The sequence below is a fragment of the Micropterus dolomieu genome, linkage group LG13 (assembly GCF_021292245.1).
Source record: "Micropterus dolomieu isolate WLL.071019.BEF.003 ecotype Adirondacks linkage group LG13, ASM2129224v1, whole genome shotgun sequence".
Lineage (NCBI taxonomy): Eukaryota > Metazoa > Chordata > Actinopteri > Centrarchiformes > Centrarchidae > Micropterus > Micropterus dolomieu.
In genome coordinates, this window is record NC_060162.1 from 18,126,117 (window position 1) to 18,135,663 (window position 9,547).

General features: G+C 38.3%; 1 protein-coding gene across 1 annotated transcript in view; it reads left to right on the forward strand.

Annotated features, from left to right (window-relative positions):
• The window catches only part of trabd2a (TraB domain containing 2A), a 68,556-nt gene extending 60,801 nt beyond the window's left edge, over positions 1 to 7,755 (forward strand). The window contains exons 6-7 of the mRNA XM_046067660.1: positions 3,865 to 4,134; positions 7,557 to 7,755. Coding sequence (XP_045923616.1) covers positions 3,865 to 4,134; positions 7,557 to 7,755 — 469 coding nt within the window. The remainder of the gene's footprint in view (positions 1 to 3,864; positions 4,135 to 7,556) is intronic.
• Positions 7,756 to 9,547: the final 1,792 nt, after the last annotated feature.

Consider the following 9,547-nt stretch of genomic DNA (forward strand, 5'->3'; position numbering starts at 1 on the left):
ATTGTAAATGTCTTGTTTCAATTTGCCCACAGTGGGTCATCATTAGCATTCAGAAGTGGAGGTCATCACTTTTCTTTTTTTTCATTTCCTTTTTTTTTGGTCACAGGTCACTTTCTTGGCAACAATACAGTCATTGACGTGCTTCGTCGCCAGGGATACGAGGTGGAGCACACCCCTGCTGGGCAGACCATAAACAGGTAAATTTTGTGTGCACACACACAAACACAGACACACTCACCTAGTGACACATTTAACAGACTAGATTTTGTGATTTATTATGGCAATACACTGTGCAAATTTAACTTATCCCCTTATCCCCTAATATTATATGAGGACCTAATTTGACTAAATTACTGCAATTTATCCTCCTGAAATCCAAATTATATTTTTCTTATAATTTTGGTTTCATGCAACGCTGAACTTTTTTTTCTGTTTGTGAATTCAACTGCCTAAAATCCTCTAAATTCCTCAAATTGCAGAGTAGTGTCTGCGACGAAAAGGAAACAACTTTAGTTGCATTAATGACAGGAAATGATCATTTGCTGGTACGAATCCAGACATGAGACCCACCTTCACTTTTACATACAAACATTCAAAATCTGAAAATCAACTTAACATTTTTCTGATGTATAATGAAAGACATGGTGGGTATAGTAAAGTAATTCAGGGAGACAATGATAAAGGAGTTATTTGGTCAGCACCTTCTCTGTATTGTGAACTGATGTTTTCAGTGTAAGAGATTGGTTTTGGGCAATTTAATTTTTATGGAATAACTTTTCATAAAAAGCAGAAGAAATATCTGAGAGACCAGAGAAGACAGAAGAGACTAGCTGTAAAAGTGAGAAATACAGAGATGATGGCTAGAGAACTGGGAAGAAAATATTATGTTTCTCCATAGATGTTGCACATTATGATTTCTTCCGAAAACACAAGTCTGTAAAACTCGAAGTCCCATATTTTATCACTTAAATGGGTTTAAGGTTTCATATCCCACTCACATTATACAGGGCAACCACTACCTCATGGCCCTAACAGAGTATATATTTCTCTCAACTTTTTCACTGACTGTATTTCAAATGGGAAATCATTTTCCGAGTAAGCACAACTCCATAGTTGGTCTGTGTTCATTTGCAGACCCAAAACAGATGTTCAAGTTCTGCTTGAGCCCTTGTGAGAAATGTGTTGTCTGCCAATAATCTAAAACTGCATTCAGTAGTTATCCATTGAGTGATTCTTTTGAGTACTTCCTTAACATGAGTATGTTAATGTTTCATCGCCTAATTTTGAAGTTTGTCATAGTTTTATTAATGTACCTGCACTATTGATACTGGAGAGTGTTTGTTTACCTAATGGCAATGAACCACTAATCTACTAATCACAGAAAATAAAATAAATTGCCAGTTTCAGAGCGATAAAAGGAATTGCATTGGCTTAAAACTTTCAGCACTAGAATTATTAACTTATTAACTGTTCTTAGTCATCTTTTCTAAAAGTGTGAAGTTTGAATAGATTTCACAAACAGTTAGCTTTAATTTATTCCAAGTGTTGCTACCATTGGTTTGAACTATTTGACTGAATCAATGTTAGTCTGAAACAGTGAAGCTGTTAGCTTTATCCATTAGCGATGAGCTAAGTTATAATACTTCAGTAAATCAAACCCTGTTTTGATAATATTTAGAATTGCTGTTTTTTTAGCAATAAACATTCAATTTATTTATCTCTATATATTTGTCCACCTTTCCCTTACTTGATTCAAAGTGCTCTCACGTGCACAAGGAATCCACAAGAAACAATGAAACTAATAAAGCTGTGGCTAATAAGACGCACACCTAACTTCTCAGCAAAGTAACCGACTTAACTGTACCCTGATGTTGTGTGGAAAACTACTCACACCATTTAAGTTTATTTGGCTGCACTGTAAACACATATACCGGTTTCATGTCATGGAAGTTTGGTCTATCAAAGCGCTCTTGCTGTTACCACAGTAACCACAGGTGTCGCCAAAACAATACAGATAATAATTGCTGTCTGATTACAACTTTAAAAGCAACAAAATTGATTCTAAGTGAGTAGCTTCAAAATGTGTGTGCAGCCGAAGAGGCAGTGTCACAGTATAAAATCCAATTCACCCAAAGGCATACTGTAAATGAGTTTCAAAGCAAATAAATGATCTATTACAGTAAAATGACTGATACATTTTCTGCATGCAGTAATAAGTAAAGAAAGGATCTTTTGTGTTGTTGGAAATGTTGGACTATGTAACTGTTTGATGAAGATTAAAATGAATAATTAGTGACTATGATCATGCAGAACTCAAACATTTATCATGAACCAAGCTTGAGCTTTTTGTAAGTACAGTCCTGTAAATGTAACTGACTGTGCGGAGTCAAGGACAGCAGTGTGGTGGTATGATAGTATGGGATCTCATGTTTGGATATTTTAGCTTTAGAAAAAAAAAAAACGCTCAGCAATGTCTATTCATTGGGGCCTTTCATTTTTTCCCTGCTGTTTTCACCATGTAGATCGCCCTGCAGATAGATCTGACAAAATTCCCACCGGCCACCAATGAAGTGTTGTTGAAAAAGCCAACTTAAGCAGAGCTCATACCTCCTGCTGTGAAGCATGTAGTGCAGTCTACCATGGCACACTGTGCGGGAGGCTATCTCAGTGCAGATCTGTGTGCTTGTGTGTGAGAGTGAATGAATGAGTGAATCTACTTTCTTAAACAATCTCTGTGTTTGATGCAGGATTATGAGCCTGACATGAACCTATGTCTGCAACCGTATGGCCACACATAGCTCTGCAAAACGGTAGAATTATATCGGACTTTGTTTAAATATATTTGAATTCTAATTTGTCCAGGTGTCGAGATAAGTTTGCTGTCTTTATGGTCAATATGAGTTTATTGCAGGTCATTGTGTTGGGGGTGTAAGTGAGTGTGCGTGTATGTGGGTGTGTCTGCATGCATGGTGATTCTTAAAAATAGTTGCTGACCTCATTAGAGATGGCCAGCAGCTCATCAAAAGGGTGAGTGTTTTTAATCAAAAAGATGAGTTTTGGTTTTGCTCTCATACTTCCCATTCCGGTACTTTAATTAGTTTTTCCAGATAATGTTGGATATGTTGTCTGTTAGACTGAATATTGGTTCTTGGATGGTTCACAGCATCCTGTTCTTAAATAGCAAGAATTCCTCCTCTCCTCTGCCCTCCCCTTCTATCCTTTTCTTTGCTTTAATTTTATTTGGTCATGATTTCGCCTGTCCTTTCAAGGCTTGATGGGGTACATCCGCTTTCGCCAGGTCACGTTAAAGGAGTACTGCACAGAAAATCTATACTCACTGACCATAGACTTTCAAGATACTTCAGCTCTGAAAATGTTGGAGCTTGCCCCTTGATAGAGAATTCTAAGGTGGGACACACTCCTATAATATGTATCCTGAGGAGGCTTGTCTCGCTAAACCAAGCTCAATTATGCATTGGCATAAATTTGGCCCATATTTGGATTTTGCAAACTTTGACTTATCATTATTATCATTTGGTCTCTGACAATGCAGTACAAAACAAGTATTGATGGGACTCACATGTATCTGCCATCATTTGCATGCAAACCTAAACTCGTAAGTCCACACTGTTTGCTGAACTTATAAGGCAGGTCCTCATTCTATAGAAGAAACAATAAATAATATCTAGACCTCATACCATTTTACCCCAGAATTATTGATAATATTACATGAGAAAGATAGGTTACATCATACATATATCCTGACATCAAAAGTCACATTTAACTGTTGAGTGCAAGTGGCATATGCTGTGAGAAAAATCTCTTTCAAAAGTAACTTATTTTCCTGTGATGTGCATCCTTTAGGAGGTTATCCAGACCTGCCTCGCCAGAGTCAGAAGACCACCATGATGAGCCACCTCTCTTGGAGCCTTTCCTTCATGAGCTCCCCGACAAAGAGGATGATCAGGGGCGTCCCCTAGAGGAGGATCTGTTACCTCACATGCTCCTGCCACCAGATAGCCTGGAGCTGCTGGAGAAAGCAGAGAGGAGGATGCTAAAAAAAAAGAGAAGGAACAAGCAGAAGAAACAGCGACACCGGCATTTTAACGACCTCTGGGTTCGCATCGAGGAGAGGTAAGAGGTGGGGGGGGGGGCATCTTGTTTCTTATAAACATCTGTCATTAATATCTTGTCTGCTTTTTTTTGAAAAAAAAAAAATGTAGAAAAGGTGGGACAAAAGGTCACAGGTGGGGACAAAAGAAAAGAATGATGGTAAAAACTCAGAGAAAAAATGTGTTAGAGGAGAGAGGGGAAACTGGAAATGTGTAATGCACTTTCCACTTATCTATAGAATAAAACTGACACTTCCTGGTGTGGCGCCGCAGGCTCCAACGTCCACCGTATCACATCGCCATAACCTCCATGCAGTCTGTGAAGCACATAAACACACACACCCTGCAGTGTGGTATGAGTCTAGACTAGTTCCTAGCTGGTATAAGTGTCTTGAATGTGAAAATAGCAGCCTGGGAATTCCTACTAAGTATCCGGTTTTGGTCACACAGTAGCTCCAGGCAGAGACTAACATTAGAACAAAACAAGCTCACCTTTCAGAAAAAAATGAGACCTCTGCAGGTGTGGTCTGTGTTGAAATTTCTCTCAGTTTTATGTTTGATTGTGCATGTAGGCAGGAAGCAAAATGGTTAATTTGACCCTCTATCCATCCATTCACACCTGCAGGCAAGTTAGTGTTTCCTCTTCATCTGACTTGCACGTCTTTGGACTGTGGGAGGAAATCTGAGCACCTGAAGGCAGGCCACGCAAACACCCTGGGAACATGCAAACTTTATTTACAGCTATGTGTTTAAACAGCTTCAGCCCAATTAAATTCATATCTCATTGCCTCATTAGGGAAACTGAATTAACTGCACAATCAACAGCCTAAAGGTCAGGGTGACAATCTTAACTCTCAAAGAATTCCTTGGGCAATATTTTCTGAGCAAGCTCTTGACCTTGTTTACCCAGGAAAGTGAACACTGGGCCTGTCGTTGAGTTGTTACACATGTCATTTCAGCACAATACAATACAAAAACAGGACAAATTAGGAAAAAAAATGAAAAGAAAGCCTGGTGTTGCATTGCTTTTCTTTTTAACCTAGTTAGTCTACAATCATACCAGTGATTTCTAAATCCTGATGATCACCTAAAAATGGTTAAGGTTTTACAGTAACTGGTAGGTTTCAGAAATGATTAGAGATAATTGTGGCTAAACGGTGGGTAAAGACTTGCAAAATTGGACGAGTGCTGGACTCTTAAGTATAGTGATTTTATGTATGAACATCTATTTTTCCATGTACAGTATACAACGCTTCCAAATTACTGACGGAAAGAAAAATCCAACCATGTAGCGTTTGTTCTTCACTTGAACAGAGGGGGTTTGTCAACGTTTGTGTATATTATGTCTACAGAAATATTTTTTCTCTTTCTGAGAGACCTTCTATTTTGAACCCAAAGGAAACAGACTGTTTGTGTACACGCGTTACAAAGTGTACACGGTGCACGTCTTTGTATATTTTAATGTCTGAAAAGGTGGCTGCGTGAGAAAGGGAGAGGGAGTCCAAAAAAACAGCTACAGCGCCACAGTTCTCTGTTGTGTTTGATGCAGGGCCACAGTGCAGTGTGTCACAACTGGTTTCCTTACACCTCTCCTGGCTCTCAAACCTAAATAAACCTCGCTTCATAAAAATGTTTTCCCTGTTTTCCAGTATTTAAATATCTGCTTTTGTAGTTTACAGAAATGTTATAGAAGTATATTTAATTTTATTTAATATTTAATTAAATAAATTACCTGCTCCCTGCTTGTTCTGAAATGATCTGCAATTAACAAAAAAAAGATATAATAACTAAAGCCTAGAGCTACAGGCAGTATAGCCTTAAGCCAGGACCAATCCAAACACCATGGTGACATTGTGAGGGAAATAGTTGAACAGTTGTGTGATCAGCATTTCAAACTGACCAGTAGTTGGAGAGTACTGTTATTGTTTCCAAAATAATATGGTCTCTTAACAGTCTTCTAATCTATTAGGAAACTTCTAGGTAGAGCTTGTCACTGGGATGTATGTACTGTTGCCTATTTGTATGGCATTCTCACATTTGTCACTGACTCTAACACAGCATGTTTTGCGACGTATCTTATTTTGAGTGGCGCTTAACTCTCCAAACCTTTCCATCTGTGCACCTTCTTCAGCCAAGAAGATTGCAGTCCGCCATCCAAACTGAAGCTCAACTGTCCACAATAATCCCTCTAAGCATACTCTTAGAAATTTAGGGCATGATTTAATTACTTTTTTGAAATGATGTTAGATGTTTTATTGTCTTATGTTGGTGCTTGGCAAATCTTTCCCAGCAAAACATATATCCAGTAAAAATGGTACAGTAAAGTACTATTTTGCTATTGCTGTTGCAGTCCACTGGTATCAGGAGATCCTGACTTCAGGAACTTGTGTGTTTGTTTTGCCTGGCCTTGTCCCAGTCCAAACCACACAAGCACTGCTGCCTCTGCATCAAACAGAAATGATTTAATGGCCAGACTTGTTCAAAAAAGTGCAGATAAAGAGAGAAATAGAGACAGAATATGATATTAGGAATGTGTAGGGAAAAAAACAGAGTAGAGACGGGTGGGCAGATTGGCAGTTGGTTTATAGCCATGAGCTTTGCACGCCCAGGAGTTTTGTGTTTGCTAATCTCTGCTGATTGGTCAGTGCTGTAGCAGCGGATTCCTTTGTCAAGAAATGTTCCCTTTCCAGCCTTCGCCCTCATTAATATTTCCATTGTTTTCTTCCTGCAGTCTGCATATTTTCTCTGGCAATAGGGGATGATATGGGGCTGCAGAGAGTCCTGTTCTTCCATGAATTTCCTTTCAATCCCAAAATACAGTAAAGATAGAACAGAATGCTGCATGTTTTTTTTATTATGAAAATTAGTTTGGAAATAATAAGATCCTGCCCAAACTGCTCTAACACTTAGTCATTTAGCTGACGCTTTTATCCAAAGCGACTTACAATTGCTATATACAGTATGTCTTACCCACTGCGCCATCGATACCCCCAGAAAAAAGGTTTTTGAGTGTTATTTTTTACAGCTTGTTTGGACTGCCTCAACCCATTTTTGAAACATATTCATGCAAACTGTACACCTGTTTTAGTACTGAATATCACAATCAATGAATTACAATGCTAAAAGCTTACATAAGTGGCTCCTGATTAAAGCCCCTGAAAACTTTGTTTTGAAGTATTTTTCTATGATATTAAATAGTAAATAAGCAACAATCAAATGTTATGCTAGGAAACAAACATCCTTTGCTATTATTTATTGAAAGTTTGCTTCATGAGGATTGTGGGTGTGATTTTATCGCAAATTGACAGCAGCAAGGCAACGTGAGCAAACAACCCCACAAATGTTGCTAAATCCTGATTAGTTTCACGGACAAATGTGACTGCACATTTCTTCTTAATTTTTAATCTAATTTGTATTTTTTACTCTTTTGCCTTCTCTCCACAGTACTATGGTCCAGTCTCCGCCTCCCCCGCTTGTTCGCATCATCAATGGTTACATCACAGTGCAGCCACCTGACAGAGTGCACAACCACTACAACTACCATCACATATCTTCGGCATCTACCAACTCCTCGTCCTCACCATCTTTACTCGTCTTCCTCTGCACATTGCTTACAGTGCAGACGTGTACTGTGTTCCTCTAGTAGAGCATTAATTGGCCCTCTTGAGTATAAACTCAAGTGTGGTGGTTTCATGTATCAGCTCATGTACAGTGAGGTCTGATCATGCATCATAATTCTGCAAATGAGGGTGGTGACTCTCAGAGACAAGAAAAAACGTGGAGAAATGATGTGAAATCAGCACAAGCTGTCAGGTAACAGTACACTCCATGGACGTTAGGTTAGATAAAGTTTGTGTTGTTGGGACTGAATGGTAAATCATGTCAATAGGGCATGTCTCTTACAAATGGAGGCGGTTATGAGCATGTAAGTTCATATAACGCTAGGTTTCTTGGAACAGGTTTCATAAGGTTTCCATTAATTTAGACACGCACAGCTGGAGCGAGGACACACAACGCAGCAGGAAAGAAACCAGAAAGCATAATCGGACATCTCACTGACTTTACACAGCATGTCAGCTGCATTATGGATTACAGTGTTGAGTGTGACACTTGTCATTCAACATTCAGACCTCTGAGAATATAAGATCTCACTGAAGTGACTGTTCAGTGAATGAACACCATCACACGTCATCGTCCAAACTATTGTTGAATATCAAATACCTTCAATAAGTAGAACTGGAACCATATGTCCTGTGTGTGTGTGTGTGTGTGTGTGTGTGTGTGTGTGTGTGTTTGGTTGCGTGTGAGACACACAAAGTCTATCAGCTCTTAAACCCCCCCAGCCTTGCAAACAGAGGCGTTCCTCTTCAGAGCGTAATTTATTCTTCTATTTTAGAAGAATGTGTTTAATGTTGCATAAAAATCTACTGTGGGGGAAATTGTACATATTGTTTCTAAATATTATAGATGTATTTTAGAATTATTACAAAAATGAAAATTATCAGACATTTTGTTGTTGTTTATATAAATATATAAATAGATATGCAGTATATTTTTGAAAAGAAAATCAGGAACTAACCACCATAGCCCGTGTCATGTGTCTCACTGAAATGGCATTTTTGAAAGGGACATATGTTTGTACTTTCAGTATTAGTGTTATCACCTGCTTTGCTGGATGTATCTGCTGAAATGAGTCATGTTATGTGTTTTTTGTCAAATAGAGATCTTTTGTTTAATTTATTTAACTACTATAGTTTTGCTGTAGGCCATATGAAACATTCCCAATGGTTTTATATGTATTTTATGCAGTCTCTATGATGTCCAAATGTGTTCTATTAAATGTTTTCAAGTATGATTCCAAATGCATATGATGGTGATAATAATTCAGTTTTTAATAAATGAAGCCATCTACACAGAAAGACCACATACAGCATAGTCCTTTAGGCTCTTCACATTTCACTTATGGCATGAGATGATTGTAATAGTATTACCATGACAATAATAAAATATTTATCTAGACCAAAATCTGATTCTGCCCCTCATGACTGACTGCAGTGCTAATCAGTGGAACCTACCTTTCAAATTCATTCAGTTGTTGTTTTGGTTTGTAGAAAAATGTCTATTAGCATGTATTGCTGTTTACCATGGCATCATTTTTTGATACTACCACTGTGAGTCGCCAAAGTGAGACTTTTTCAAATTCTAAACATATAAGGGCTTTAAAGGTCCAATGTGTAAATTTTTGTGCTATCTAGAGGTTAGGTTGCGAATTGCAACCAACAGATCAGTCCACCGCTCATCCCTCCCTTTCCAAGCTCATAGGAGAGGCTACAGTGGCTGGCACAGGACAAAAGATGCCGTCGTCTGAGAATGTAGAGATTAGCCAGTCAAGCAATGAGGTTTCTTAATTAATTATTCAGTAAACCATATGTTAT